General features: G+C 36.9%; 1 protein-coding gene across 2 annotated transcripts in view; it reads right to left on the bottom strand.

Annotated features, from left to right (window-relative positions):
* Positions 1–15,830, bottom strand: part of Radx (RPA1 related single stranded DNA binding protein, X-linked) — a 77,601-nt gene that overhangs the window by 40,673 nt on the left and 21,098 nt on the right. Inside the window, exons 4-10 of one of the 2 annotated variants that reach the window (XM_031376279.1) lie at positions 14,188–14,296; positions 13,892–13,983; positions 13,490–13,612; positions 9,032–9,136; positions 7,469–7,630; positions 6,331–6,491; positions 4,761–4,936 (exon numbers count right to left, since the gene is read on the bottom strand). In XM_031376279.1, the coding sequence (XP_031232139.1) occupies positions 4,761–4,936; positions 6,331–6,491; positions 7,469–7,630; positions 9,032–9,136; positions 13,490–13,612; positions 13,892–13,983; positions 14,188–14,296 (928 nt within the window). The remainder of the gene's footprint in view (positions 1–4,760; positions 4,937–6,330; positions 6,492–7,468; positions 7,631–9,031; positions 9,137–13,489; positions 13,613–13,891; positions 13,984–14,187; positions 14,297–15,830) is intronic. The other variant, XM_031376280.1, reaches the window with a different exon arrangement.

Below are 15,830 nucleotides of genomic sequence, written 5' to 3'. Positions count from 1 at the left end.
CTCTGGGTGTTGTGGGACTGGCTGCGGAGCATGTGCCCAAGGTCTGCTCTGGACCCCAGCCCAGACAGTGATAAAGAACTTTTGTAATGACCAAAATAAACATGTAAGTCCCATCTGCCCAGGAACCAGGTAACTTCCTAGAATGCTGGGAATTGTAGTTCTGATAAATAACAAAGCCTCATGGGAAAGTATGGTGGCCTATAAGTTTGTCTTTATAAGCCTCAGCAACATGTGGCTCCAGCCCACTCTCAACTGGGAAATTCTGGGGAATGGTCCATAACTGAACTCCATTTGAAACTTGCTCCAAATTTGGCCCAAAATGGTGGAAATGTTTTTTCTGTCGAATGTCAGGATTAATACTTTCTACAAAGGACTCCAGAAGCACAGGAATTAACTCAAAGAATTGACAAATGGAAGTTCATGAGATTAAAAATATTCTGCACAGCTCTGGGAGTACTAGTTAGTTCATATTGTTGTTCGTCCTAAGGGGCTGAAAACCCTTCAGCTCCTTGGGTCCTTTCTCTAGCTCCTTCATTGGGGACCCTGTAGTCAGTCCAATGGATGGCTGTGAGCCTCTACATCTGTATTAGTCGGGCACTGTCAAAGCTTCTCAGGAGATAGCTATATCAGGCTCCTGTCAGCCAGCACTTGTTGGCATCCACAATAGTGTCTAGATTTGATGATTGAACATGGAAAGGATTTCCAGGTGGAGCAGTCTCTGGCTTGTCCTTCCTTCAGGCTCTGCTCCATTCTTAGTCTCTACAACTCCTTCCATGGGTATATTGTTCCCCCTTTTAAGAAGGAACAAAGTATCCACACTTTGGTCTTCCTTCCTCAGAGCTCCCAGGGACTAAAATTCCAACCAAAGAGTACACATGGTGGTACTCATGGCTCCAGCAGCATGTGTATAGCAGAGGATGGCCTAGTCAGTCATCAATGGGAGTAGAGGCCCTTGGCCCTGTGAAGGTTCTATGCCCCAGTGTAGGGGAATGACAGGGCCAGGAAGCAGGAGGGGGTGGGATGATAAGCAGGGGGAGGGGGGAGCGAACAGGGGATTGTTTTAGTTTTTGTTTTTTTATTTCTTCTTTTTTTGGGAAGGGAATCTGGGTAAGGAGATATTGTAAGTAAAGAAAACATATAAAAATATTCTGCACAACAAAAGAAATTATCAATACAGTGAAGAGACAAACTACAGAACAGGAGAAAAATCTTTGTCATAGTCCATACAGGTGCCCCATAATAAATAAAGAACTGTAAAAATTATTAATAAAATTTTCTATCAATAAGCTTAATAGAGTTTTCCCAATAAATTAAGAATAGTTAATCATCCTTAGCTTTACAAGCAATTAAAATTAAAACTACTTTGAGATGCAACTTCACCCTACTCAGAATGGCAATCATTAACCAAACAAATGTAAACAAATGCTAGTTGAGCATATGATGGGGAAGCAAGGGCTCCTCCTTATCAACATACAAACTTGTGGTAAGCATGTAAACTGGTATAGCCACTATACAAACCAGAATGGAGAATATCACCACTGGAAACACAAATGTCATAACTTAGCCATACCAGTCTAGGCATACATTCAAAGGACACTCTATAATTCTTTTGCCAAGATATTTGCATGTTTATGTTAAGTGTTCCACTTTTTATAACAACTACGAAATGGGATCAGCTCACATTTCCATTAACTAGTGAATGGATAGTGAACTTTCTTCAGCTATAAAGAAAAGTGAAATAATAAAATTTGTAGACAAATGGATGGAAATACAAAGTATTATATTAAGTGAAATAAGCCAGACTCAGAATGACAAATAAGTTTTTTTTTTTCTTTTACATGCAGTTACCAGATTTTAGAGAAAAGACGGGCATGGTTATAAAACTATTAAAGGGTCAGTGAGAAGGGGAGAAGATTTTAAGGGGAGGCAAAGAAGAGAAGAGGTGAAAGAATAAATGTGACATGAAAGTAGAGGAATCAGAAGGAAAGGGTCACAAGGATGGAGGAAGGGTGAGGAAGCCAGGTGAGACATGCCCATTGGTATAATAGCAGCATGAAAATAATGGGGATAACAAGACAGTTTCTTTTGGTGTTGGTGTTGGTGTTGTTGTTTTGAGACAGGGCCACCCTTAGCCTTGGCTGGACCAGAACTTGTGATATAGGTCAGGGTAGCCTTCAATTCACAGAAATCCATCTGCCTCTGCCTCCTGATTAAATATGCACACCCTTACACCCAACTTCCAACCACTTTTTGATAGATGTAAGCCTGGCTCCACAAAATGATACTACCCATTATCAGGTTAAGAATCTATGGCTAGACAGGCATAGGCCATAGCAAAACTGATTATTATACTGTTAAATGGACATAAACTGACTCCCAACGAAATGCTGATATACCCATAGATCAATGAATCTCTCCACTCTCATTTAAGAAGATTCTATTTGCAGTAGATGATGACTAACACAGAGTTGCAAAACTGGTCAGAATTCCAAGAATAAGAGACTACAGAATGCTCAGCCCTAAATAGAACATATATAACACAACATTTCCCAAGGCTCAGGAATCTTTTCAGAAGAGGGATAGAAAGAGTTGTAAGATTCAGAGACAATAGATGGCTACAAGGAAGCAATATTTTCTGGTCATAGCAAGGCACCTGAACATATGAATTCATAATGGTTGCAACAGCATGTACGGAATATGTGCAATCCCCAAATGAGACCAAATCCCCATACTGAGAGGGCAGTTAGGCACCCAATCCCACTCTTAGCTGTGGAGCTATTGGCAATTGCTAGACACTAGGAGAAGAAGAGAAATTCTTTAATAAGTGTAGTCCATGGTATTTTGACCAGTCTACTATAACAGGCTACACACCTAAGAATATATGGCAGCAGAAATTTGTCTTGAAAGATTTTTTTTTTAGGACCCAAAATTGGGTAAGTAGGGAAGAAGTAGTGGATCTGGGAAAAGTTGGGGAAGGGGTGTCAATATGATCAAGATAGTATCAAACTGATGAACAAATTTTAAATAGAACAAAGTATATATAAATATCATAGTGAACTCCATTACTTCATATTTTAAAGATTTTTTTTATTTATTACATGTATGTGTGTGAGTACACTGTAGCTGTCTTCAGACACACCAGAATAGGGCATCAGATCCCATAACAGATGGTTGTGAGCCACCAGGTGGTTGCTGAGAATTTAACTCTGGACGTCTGAGCCATCCAGCCCTACTTCGGATTTTAATTATCATTAAAAACAATAAAATAAATGAGTAGATTCATGAAATAAGAAATACTTTAGTTCTACATCCAGACCAGCAAGCAACAAGAGAGAGCCACACTAGGCTAAGCTTGAGCATTTGAACCTCAAAGCCCACCTTCAACAGCATACTTCCTTCAAAAAGGCCACACCCACTCCAACAAAGCTACAACTCCTGATATTTCCAATACCTATGAGCCCATGGAGGGGAGTCATTTTCTTTCAAACAACCACAAGAAGAAAAGTCCAGAATGATCCTGATGAGGAGGGTCACCTCCTTGGTCCCAGAGTGTAGAGCAACTACTCAGGGATGAGAGAGTGAAGCTACATTAGGAGACCCGGAAAACACAGTACTGACCCAGACAATACCATTCTGAATACCTTGAAAATTAAGTGGAATTTTCCATACTAAGTTTTGGCGGTGGCCTTTATCTCATAACTCTCCTTTTCATCCTAATTTTGTTTTTTTGTTTGTTTGTTTTTTTTTAATAATGGGCATGTTTAAGCTAGTCCTGTCCCACCACTAGAATCCAGACATCTAACATGTCTGTTTTTACCAGCTAATAGCTAAATAAATGTCACCAGGATGGCTCACCTAGGTTTTCTTTACCCTAAGACTGTGGACTAGAGTTGAAGAAGGTGAAGGTTAAGACTTTTAAGGATTATTGTGATAGAGAGGATGTTTTTATGTGTGAATGATGTGGATTTACAGGGAGATTGGCAGCATGCAAATGTGAGTTATGAATGGTTAATCTTCCCTATTCCTATGATGAGAGTTCTAACTCTGAGGACATCAGAAGAAGACCTAATTTGGAAATAGAGTAATTACAACTGGGAGTAGTTAAGGTGAGTTCATAGCTTGGCAGAGTAATTCTTGGCTGTAATTCCAGCACATAGGAAGCTAAACAAAGCAAGAGGTCATAGGCCAGCCTGGCCTACATGATAAGATTTTACCTAAAGAAAAGATGAATTTGTACTGGACTAGAATGGTTCCCCAATCCAGTATGAGTGGTATCTTTATAAAAAAGGGAAATTTGGGGGCCCAGAGAGGTGACTCAGTGGTTTACAACACTCATTCTTGTCGAGGACCTGGGTTGATTCTCAGATCCCATTGATGCCTCACAATCATCTGTAATTCCAGTTCGAAGGGATCTGGCCTCCATAAGTACCAGGTATGTACATGGTACAAATATACACATACAGGTAAAACATACATATAAAAGAAAGTGAGTCTAATTTTTAATCTTTTTGTTTTGTTTTGTTTTGTTTTTTCGAGACAGGGTTTCTCTGTGTAGTCCTGGCTGTCCTGGAACGCACACTGTAGACCAGGCTGGCCTTGAACTTGGAAATCTGCCTGCCTCTGCCTCCCAAGTGCTGGGATTAAAGGTGTGCACCACCACCGCCCAGCCTGAATCTAATTTTTAAAATGTCAACAACTACACAGTCAGTCAGACACAGTAGAGAACTATACGTGCAAGTGACGTAATGCAAACAACTTACGGATTGGCACTTGGGCCTTGAAGAATTTTTCTTTTTGCCCAGAGACTCAAGACCATAGGTGTAGATTGAAAATGCTGAGAACCCATTGGCCTGTCATCTTGAGATCTTTTACTACCTCTTTCATGACAATGACCTTCTTTTCCAGCTGCTTGAGATGTTGAGGGTTGGCCAGCATTCTAAAACCAATAATTAGACAAAATATTTTAAAACAAATTCACAAAATTGTCTATCGTCTGAAAAAACTATACCTTTAAGTTTCATACTTTGATGAGCTGGGCCGAATACCGTAATCATACTGCTTTTATAAAGATGATTGAATTTATATCTACCTTGTATTTAGTTTAAAGAGGATAAAAGTCCTCCTCTGCTACTATCTATTTCTACATATATAGTAATACTCTAGACAAAGCTTTGGCAAAGGTGAACTAACAAGAAAAATGAACTCTTAAGGATATGGACATTCCAGTATTGGTATTCTAGTATGTTGTGGATGGGCCTGGTGCTGTTTATATGTTGATGTTAATTCTGCTCTCTTGGGAGGGGCTGAGGACAAGGAGTGAGTCATACTCAGGTGACTTCTTCTGAACCAGTCCCCTAATGAATAAAGGAGCCAATCACTGGGCAAGTATGCGGGACTTCCCTTCCAGTTGGAGAGTGGAAGAGAGGAAGCAGGAGAGAGTTAGGTCCTCTTTGGACAGGGATAGCGTGGGAATAACATGAGGACAAGATATAATTATGAGTGTCTCCAGGTTTCAATGGCGGATCCATCAGGCGGATTTAGATTTAATAAGGTTTAATTAGGATTTTAGTTGTTGCACTTAGCAATTGAGTTACTATTGTTTCTGAACTAAGTTTGTGTTGCGTTTTCCTTCACGAGGCAGCTCGTCTGGGTTCAAGAGAGAAAGGTACTGAGACAAAGCGCAAGTTTGCCTAAGGTGCACCACAAAATCTGTGGGGAATTTGAAGCTTGGGGCTGACATGGTAATGACCGGCCAGTGGGAACCTATAGAGCTGGGTGGAGACGTTTCCAGGTGCTCTGGGCCAGAGAGTCTCCACGCGATAAGAACTGGCTGGAGGTCTCACCTGGGCATTGAGTTGCCAGCGCAAGGGTGGGAACACCATTTTTGTTTTTGTTTTTAATATTTCCTGCAACACTAGTAGAACATTTCTCTTATGGGAGTTCTTGCTATGTTTTACAGAACACGGGTAAAGCTACCATTGCAGATAGATAAGTGAAACATCTCTCGTGAAGCTTTCCTGTTGCTACAGCCTAAAAGAAGTTGGCACAGCAATTAGTTTATTGCTAGGTATTAAAGACATATGCAATAGACTTCAATTATTTAGAAAACAGACAGGGTCTGATGCCTTAAGAAATGCAGAGGCTTGCCCTTTGCCCCAAAATGACAGAAAAAGGAAATGAAGCAGGAACAAAAAAATTAAAATAATTTTTTTCTCTCAAATTACGATTTTTTTAAAATCTCAGATTATGATTAAGAGTCAATACATAAGGTACCAATGGTCATTATGATCATAGTGCTGTCAAAGATGTAGGAATCTTCTGGCACCATACCCAAAGTGCTTCTGGTGCTGGGGCACTTCCCGCGGAGTGGTTATAGGGGATGTACTTTATAGCAGTAATTATCCCCTGAATTGCAATGCGCTTTTGTTCCCTATACTGCAAGTCTTCAATCACCTTCTTCACTTCACTTATTGTTGTCAAGAGTGATTCAGCTGCAAAAGAACAAGTCCCCAAAAATTTGAAGTTTGAAAGAGGAGACATGATTAAAAGCAGAAATTAGATTTCTCACATAGTTTTATAATGTAAACCTGCTGTATTAACTTAATTTTGTGAGACTTTGTGTTTGTATTTGGTATCCTCTTAAGTATTTGTTATCAAAATATAGGTAAATTACATGTATCAATCAAATTGTGATACAGGCTTCTTGTCTGAAGTCTCTGTAACAGTGATTGTACATGTTGATTATAATTTATAGATCATATTTCAAACTATAAATTATTGGTTAGTCACTGCCCAGCAAACCATATTTTCATTATTTAAATCACATACAACATGTTTTATATGTTGTAATCATATACAGCACCCAAGAAGATAGCAACATTTAAATGGTGATAGTTCAACATTTCAATGTTTATTTTCTCCAAAATATGTAATTATCTCAAGCTCTAAACAAGAACATACTTATTTTAATCTTTTGACTGCCCTATATTAATTCTACTTAAAAGGAAATTAATGATAATTCTCTCACTACTAATTCAATTCCAAATTCAGTACCCCTTTTATTCTAGTATCCCTTTTTATTTAAAATCAACATGGAATCAAGTTCTATACAAGAGAAACATCACACAGCCATCACCATCTGGATATGAGATATGTAGCACCTCATTGAAATAACATTGAGATTTCTAATGTCAGAGCTGATCTTAAGAAATTTAATCAAAATAGTATCCACAAGTTATTCTTCCTTTTTCTACATTCTCTTTCTTTTTTCTCCAGTCTAATAAAATAAAAACATAACTTTTAGGAAATATAACATACATATATTTTGTATCTGCATTTGGACAAAATTATTGCTACTAAGGTTTGCTACACATCACTTCCATGAGAGAAGGGAATATATATGAGTAAGAGAAATAACACGTATTAAACTTGTAGCATTAAACAGCAGAACTTGGAGTTATACCAATACCTTTAATAAAGCGACTATACTTGGAAAATGTCTCTGGCACTGGTGGATATGGGTAATATCCACCAATAACAGTGTTCTTTGCTTCCAAATTAGTCTTCGTTTTAATCGACTGAATAATTTTTTTTACCTTGGTATCGTATGTATATGGCTGGCCTCTATGACCTACATGCCAGGAAGGAGAAATGCAAATAAACCAAAGAATAAAAAAGAGAAATTTAAAGAAGTCACTGAAATACATTTGTGTGGACTTTCAAACATTAAAACAGTGTCTCATTTTATAAAAAAAGAAAGCAATTTTATATATCATGTAGCATATTTTACTCATCTACTATGTGGCATACAATTATCCAAAGACAGTAAACACATCCTAAGAAAATAAGACATATCAGAGTTCAATTGGATTTAAGGCAGAAACTGTCTATATGGTAATAAGAACCAGAGGAGGAAAACCCGAAACTCTATTCTAAATGGTAGCATCTTCTGAAAAAGCTGATTTTTTGATGTTATTAACTTGATAGCATGGTATAATATAACAATAAAAATAATTATGGATATAAAAATTAGAATTGGAATTTGTGTTCTTAAGGCAAGCTTAAAAGTGACACATGGATATTAGATGTTGTTAATATTTACAAAATATTGATAAAGATGTATTTATATAGTCCACAATACTCATGACAAATTTCTTAATTACCAGCATGGTAGAATTCTGGTAACTACCTCATTGCATACTATTCTTCCATGCTTCTTTGAGAACTTGTATCTTATTGGTTTTAAAGGGAAAGTAATGCACTTCTCCTCAGTACTTATGAACTTTGTGTATACAAAATCCATAGATGCTCAGCTCCCTTGTATAATATGGCACTCTATGTGGATAGAGCAAATGGACATCCTCTTGGATAATTTTCAGTCTTTGGATTACTTCTTATACTCAGAATGTTGCAAAAACACATCAATTATTTTTATATTGCTCAAGGTATAATGACAACATCAGCACACACACACACACACACACAATATTTGTGATATGACTTTGGCTGAATTTAAGGATGTACAACCCACATAATATAGAGAGACTAATTATTTGAAGACAAATGATGATAGTCATATAAATTAAATGTGAGGTTTGGGGGCCACAATTTGAGCCACATTTTGATTTGGTACATTGTAAAAATAATGTTAACTGAACACTTCTAGGCCTTTTGGCTAAGATTAAGTATGAAAATCATGTTGACTCTACATTGTGGTACTAAACCTAGCAGTCTTCAATGTAGCAAGCATTTTTTTTCTATTTTCTATAACAATCAGTAATCAAAGTTAACCAAATGGCATAAATGTAATTTTCCAATGAGCCTCGAAAACATTTCCTACCAACAGTATAGAAGTAATCTATTTTTCAGGCCAAATATTGTTTATTAAAATATTCTAGGGTCATAATAATGTCAAAATAAAGCTATCCTGAAATTGAATGCTATAAGGTAGAAATTAATATGTACTAAACAGTTCTAGTGAAAAGACAGTATATTACAATTCCTATAAAGAAAATATAAAGAAGTTACTCACCAGTAATAAGCACTCTGCTTTCGTTTGTAGTGGTGAGATAAAGCAGCGTAGGTACTTGACTGTTATTTCTAACAACTTTCAACTGGGTACACACAAAATATGCCACTATAGAAAATGAAAAACACAAGTGAAATTGCATTTGCATTTGAAAGAGGAGGATCTACTGGAAATTCCCCCCTAAGCCTTAGCAAATGCAGAAATCATGAAAGAACTTTTCTTAAGATGCCAGTTCAGATTTACTATGTGTAGAGTCCACCTGGGATGCTGCATTTTTAACGTGTTACCAAGGATTCTCCTGTAGCCTGTCCTTTGACAAAAGAGTGATCCAACACTACCTAGTGTGTTTTCTTTTTCTCTCTCCCTCCCTCTTTAACCAGCAGTCTTTCCTTTGGAAAGTACAAGGGCTGCATTTAAGTAAAGCAAGTTGTTTACTGTATAAGCAAGTTGTTTACTGTATAAGAATCATTCTAGTTAGGAACGTGAGTGTGAATAGTTATTTTCTACTGGGGAAAAAATATGTTTCTTCATCATAGTTCCATTGATTTACTCAATATAGCACTGAACCCTGGTTACTTGGAATCCTTCTATCAGAAAGGGATATAGAGTTATAATTTGTATTTGTTTATACATGTGATTTTTTTTATAACAAAAAGCTACCTTAGTTAAGTGTCAAGACTCAATGACAGGATTTATATGACCTGTTTAGTTGTTTGTTTGTTTGTTTTTTATCTTGTTAACCTAATTGATAGATTACAAATGTGACTATAATGAGATTATAGTATCTTCAGACTTCAACTACTTTAAAAACCCATCTTTAAAAAAAAAAAAACCTACCTGTGATGTTTACCTGTCCCCAGAAACCTGTAGGCCACACCAGCCAGAGAATTGTGTAGGTAATCTTCCTTCTCCTGCTTCCCCTCCAATTCCAGTCCCCCAGTTTTACCCCCAGTTTTGTAACATACCACAGACTGTGGCCTCCCCTCCCATTCCCAGAAGTCTATAGCAGATCCTGGTGGCACACCCATCTTTCCTCCATCCTGTGGACCACTTCAACCTCCACCTAGCCCATCCCCATCCCTAAGTGTCAGCTCCCAATACCTAAAAGACACACTCTACCTGGAGGTCACACCTGGCAGGATCTCAGAAGTATTCCCTCCCAGGCAACCCACAGCCACCCCAGTCTCCCAAGAATCAGAGCGGGCAAGAGAAAGAAAGGAACCAAACATCTGCTCAACAAATACAGGACCAAATAATACCATCTAGAATTACAATCATCCCAAACCCAGATCCCCAGATACCAGCATGAAAACACAATCAATAATAGCCAGGACAATATGTCTCCACTAGAACTCAACAACACTACTACAGTAGGGTCATGAGAGATGCAATATACCTGAAGCACAAGACAAGGACTTCAAAACGGCTATTATGATTATGCTAAAAGATACCTTATATAGGATCTGAATAAATCTATTAATGAAGTCTATGGAAATACAAACACTGGAATAAAATAAAGAAAACTCTTTAAGACACGAGAATGGAAATTGAATCAATAAAGAAAAGCCAAACTGAGGGAAAACTGGAAATAAAGTTTCATTAACCAAATCTTATTGTCTACTTCAACTCATTCTGTGCTCAATTTTAATTTCATAAACTTAGATGCAAACAAACAAGTGTAAATTCAGGCAATTATTCAAAAGCAGGTTTTTGAATAATAATAAATAATATATAATAATAAATAAAAATTTCTCCACAGCATTTCTCTCATTTTCTAACACTTCAATTACTGTTTTTCCTATAATAATGAAAATAAAAGAAAATCTATTCAAATTGTAAGAATGGTTTTAACTTTTTTACATTTTTTAAATTAATTAAGCTTATTCTTTGTTAGTTTCATACATGAATTTAATATATTCTAAGCAGTCTCTCCACACATCATCTCTTTTGTGTACGGCAATAATTACATCAAGAAAACAATTTCATTTTCACAATAACCTCAAAATCACCTAGGGATACAGTCAAATAAAGAGACGAAAGATTTTTTACAATGAAAACTATTAAACACTGAAGGAAGAAATGGAAGATACTAAAAGACTAGAAAAAAAAACCTTCTATTTTAACAAATCAATAGAACTAGTATCCTCGCGCAGGCATACACGCAGGCAAAACTATGACAATTAGTCTGCCTTTGTTTGAATGAGAAAGAATTTTATACAAGAAATGGGAGTTTCTTAAAGCTTGATTATGAAGCTGTTAGACAAGGGGAAAGTAGGAACAGTTAGACTACCGTGGAAGTACAGAAACCAAGTAATATAATTATTCCTTCCTCCTCCCTCGAGACAAAGACCTCGCAATATGAGAGAAATTATTATCCTTCCCTGCTGGACCAGTTCATAAGTGTCATTAGAGACACATGGTTATAACTGGCTAAGATGCCTATGAATATGTATGACATACAGGAGAGATATAGATAGAATAGGAGAGAGTTGGGCATATGAGGGGCAGTGTTTTGATGCTCAGTTTACCAGACTGGATAGGACTCTGCTCACAGCTGAGTTAAGAGAAAGTCCATCAGGGATGTTAGAGGAACAAAAGGCTATAGTGATTTACTGAGCTCCATGGTATGAGGTGATCTGACGAACCTGAATGATTTCGACCACCATGTAAACGGGGGTTATAAAATGTGATGGTAGTCAAGATGGAATGAGGGAAAGAAACAGCAGGCAATAGGGCCAGTCTGAATCACTCAACACCCTTTAAAATCAATTCAGAATGGATCAAAGCCCTTAATGTAAGTCTTGAAACCCGAAAGTACTAAAGGAAAAACACTTTTAAGATGTAGGTACATGCAATTACTTTCTGAATGGGAGTCCAACAGTTTTGGAAATAATAGTCAGAATTGGCAAAGGAGATTGAATCCAACTTAAAAGCTTCTGAACAGCTAGGAAAACATCAGAATGAAGAGACAGTTTAAAAATCAAAGAAAATCTTTGCCAGCTATTTTTCTGAAACAGAATTAGTATCTAGAATATATGAAGAACCAAAAAAAATTACATGTCAAAGGAACAAGCTTTCTGATCAATAAATGGGGAAATGGATTTAACATACAGTTCACAAAAGACGTACAAATGGGGACTCCGGATGCACCGTAGTTGGTAGAGGGCTTGTCCACTATGCAGGAAGCCCTTGGTTTGATCTCCTGAACCACATAAACTGGGATACACAAGATTCTTTTTTAAAAGAAAAAAAAACACAACCTGTTTATAAATGTACAAGAAAGCACTCAACATTCTTAGCCAGCAGGAAAACACCATTAAAAACTACATTGATATTCTATCTCAGCCCAGTCAGAGTATTCAACATTCCTAGCCAGCAAGAAAATACCACTAAAAATCTACACTGAGAGTCCATCTCAGCTCAGTCAGAGTGGCTACAATCAAGAAATCAAAGCACATCAAACTCTGGATGGGGTGTGGAGCAAAAGCAAACTGTCAATACTGTTAGTCAGAATGTAATTAGTCCAGAAACTATAAAAATCAATATAAAGGTCCTCAAACTCCCGAAACAGAGCTGCCTGTGGTTCATCATACCACTTCTGGGTTTCTATTTGAAGGAATCACAGGCAACATATAAGAGATGCTTGATTGAGGCTTGAATATTTATACTTACTTCACAATAGCGAAGGCATATAAAAGTAGCCTAGTTACCTTCAGTAGGTTAAATGGAAGTGTGTGTGTATGTGTGTGTGTGTGCGTGCGTGCATGTGCATGTGTGTGTGATTTAGTCAGTCATAAACAATGAAATAATGTTATTTTCAGGAAAATGGATAGATGTAATTAAAGATTGTCATGTTAACTGAAATAAACCAGACTCAGAAAGGCATTAATTGGGCTTTCTGTCACTAGTAGAACCTAGATGTTAAAAAAGACAAGAAAGTAGGAAAATCATTATTTGGGAAATGTAAGAGGACCAGTAGGACATGGTATGGAAACAGGGAATAATGCTCTGTGATTTAAAACTTAAGATAATTCCTGAATAGACAAGAAGGTGACTAATATAGACTATTAAATATACCAACATGGGAAAGGTTTGAAATGTTTTTAGATCATTTATGTTCCTAAGTCATTGTCATGACACTTCTTTAAGTCAGATCATTATCCCTTAAAAAAACCACACCTACACACCCACATATTTTCTTTTACGTATATGAGCATTTGCCTGCATGTATTTATGTGTACCATGTGCATGCCTAATGCCCACAGGAGTCAAAAGACAGCATCCAATAACCTGGAACTGGAGCTATAGATGATTGGGAGACACCATTGGTGTGCTGAGGACCAAACCTGGGTTCTCTATAAGAGTAGCAAGTGATCACCACTGAGCCATCCAGCCCCCATCTTACTATCTTTAAGTTCCCATTGCTGCTTCGAAAAATAAAAAGCACAAAGTATGGAGTACTTGGATAAATATTTTCAAAGACTTCTGGCTGCGATGTAGAGAACAGCTGCACTATGAATGGCCGCTCAGAAGTCCCGTCAGTGATGTGAATCCAGCGGTATGACCAAAAATCTTCACTGTTCTCTGTGTGGATAGAGCAGGGAGATATATGAAGGCCATTGTATGAGTGTTGAACACAATATTCTTCACATTTAAATACTCACACTTTTGCTGGGCTGTGGTGGCACACACCTTTAATCCCAGCACTTGGGAGGCAGAGACAGATGGATTTCTGAGTTCGAGGCCAGCCTGGTCTACAAAGTGAGTTCCAGGACAGACAGGGATGCACAGAGAAGCCATGTTTCGAAAAACCAAACAAACAAACAAAAAAAAATACTCACACTTTCAAATTTAAAAGCTTACCTTTCTTTTTTGACCGTTGCACCCTCCCCACAAAGCATAAGACACCAATTACATCACAGATGCTCTTTTCTGGCATGTCATCTAGTTCTGATCTGAAAAAAAAAGAAGTGTTCAATAGATGTTATATCTTTAAACAGTAGCAAGGCATTCTTCAGTAATAACTATGAAAATACCTGTTTGAATAATTGATACAGCTTCATCTGGGGTAGATTTTGAATATGTTATAATCCATTATGTTGTGGTTTACCAACATTTAAAAATTACTACTTAAGAGATATTACAAGGAACTATTTTACCTTGTGATAAATCGGTTAATTAGTTTTGGCAACCTCCATTCTGATTTCAATTGCTTTTCTGGAATGATAACTATATTAGTTGGTGGATCTCGAAAATTCAGGCAGATTTCTGAAAAAAAAATGTATATTACTTTAAAGATATAAAGATGCCTTTGTGTCCTCAGATTAATTAAAATAGTATCTTTGGTGTTAAGAACAATTCCAGTGTAGTTTTTTTAATCTCCTCAACTGACTCTAATATACAGCTGTAGCTGAGATACATTAAACAGATAGCTTAGGCAGAATATAATTTGCAGTTTACTGCTCATTTTGTAAATTAAAGTTTTCCAGGAGCACAGTCATAATCATTCATTTACATATTAACTATGGAGGCCTCCTCTTTCCACAGACAAAGTAAGAGTAGCTACAGTGTCAATCTTATTGCCAGCTGAGACTAAAATATTTCTTTTCTGGAATTTTACATCAAGAATTTATTGATCTCTGATAGAGAATGAAAAATAAAAATTCTACTAATTAACCACAACTATATGGGAAAAAGAGACAGCTACTACATTAATAAGAAGGAAAGCTGTTTTTAAAGACTAAAGGACATATTTAAAATATATTATCACCCAGGTTCACTATCACATTAAAACGATTGTGTATTTGCATTTATATATTTGAAGGCACAAATACCTTTATATTTTCAAGAATAGTTTTCCATCATAAAATATTGACTTATAGTTGTATTCTAATTTTATACTGGCTGCTTATTTATTGACTATGTGCTCTCTACTGTCCCAGTCTTCATGTGATTTTAAGGCTCAGAAGCAACTACTAGAATCAGACAGACTTATAGAGGTATCCACCGACATATGTGAAGTATAATTTAAATTAAGACTTAGGTCTAGTTTACCTCACTCAGTAAAATTTTTATTCATAATTAATTTTTAAATTTTTATTTATTATTTATTCTTCTCTCATATAATATATCCTAACAACAGTTTTCACTCCTTCTACTCCTCCTTGTCCACCTACACCTCCCCAAGATCCACTCCTCCTCTTCCTCCTCCTCCTGTTCCTTTAGAAAAGAACATGCCTCCCAGAGATATCAACTAAACACTGCATAAAAAGTTACAATAAGACTAGGCACAAATCCTCCTCATATCAAGGTTGGACGAACCAGCCCAGGAGGAGGAAAAGGGTTTCAAGAGTAGTCCAAAAGAGAGACACCCCTGCTCCAAGTGTTAGGAGTCCCACAAAAAAACCAAGCTAACAACCATAACATATATACAGTGGACCTAGTACAGATCCATGCAGGCTCCATGGTGGTGGCTTCAGTCTCTATGAGTCTGCATAGTTGATTCTGTGGGCTGTGTTTGGTACATTTTCAACTGCTTGTGATCTCTTATTTGTAGATTATAGTTCTGAATCTTTAGATTTGAGTGTATAAACAAAGTTACCAGAGAAGCCAGAAAAGTAAGATGTGTTCAGGACATGGATGAGAAAAAGCTGTAGAAACAGAAGGGACTTAAACTGTGAGTCTAGCAGAGAAAGAAAGGATAATGCCAAGTGTGAGGGATGAAGGAGAGAACAACACTAAAGATGCTAAAAAATTCATAGGGAAACAATTTAACAAGCTTACTTAAAAGATGCATACTATG

Source organism: Mastomys coucha, chromosome X (assembly GCF_008632895.1).
Source record: "Mastomys coucha isolate ucsf_1 chromosome X, UCSF_Mcou_1, whole genome shotgun sequence".
Classification (NCBI taxonomy): domain Eukaryota; kingdom Metazoa; phylum Chordata; class Mammalia; order Rodentia; family Muridae; genus Mastomys; species Mastomys coucha.
This window is presented reverse-complemented; position numbering and strand designations above follow the sequence as displayed.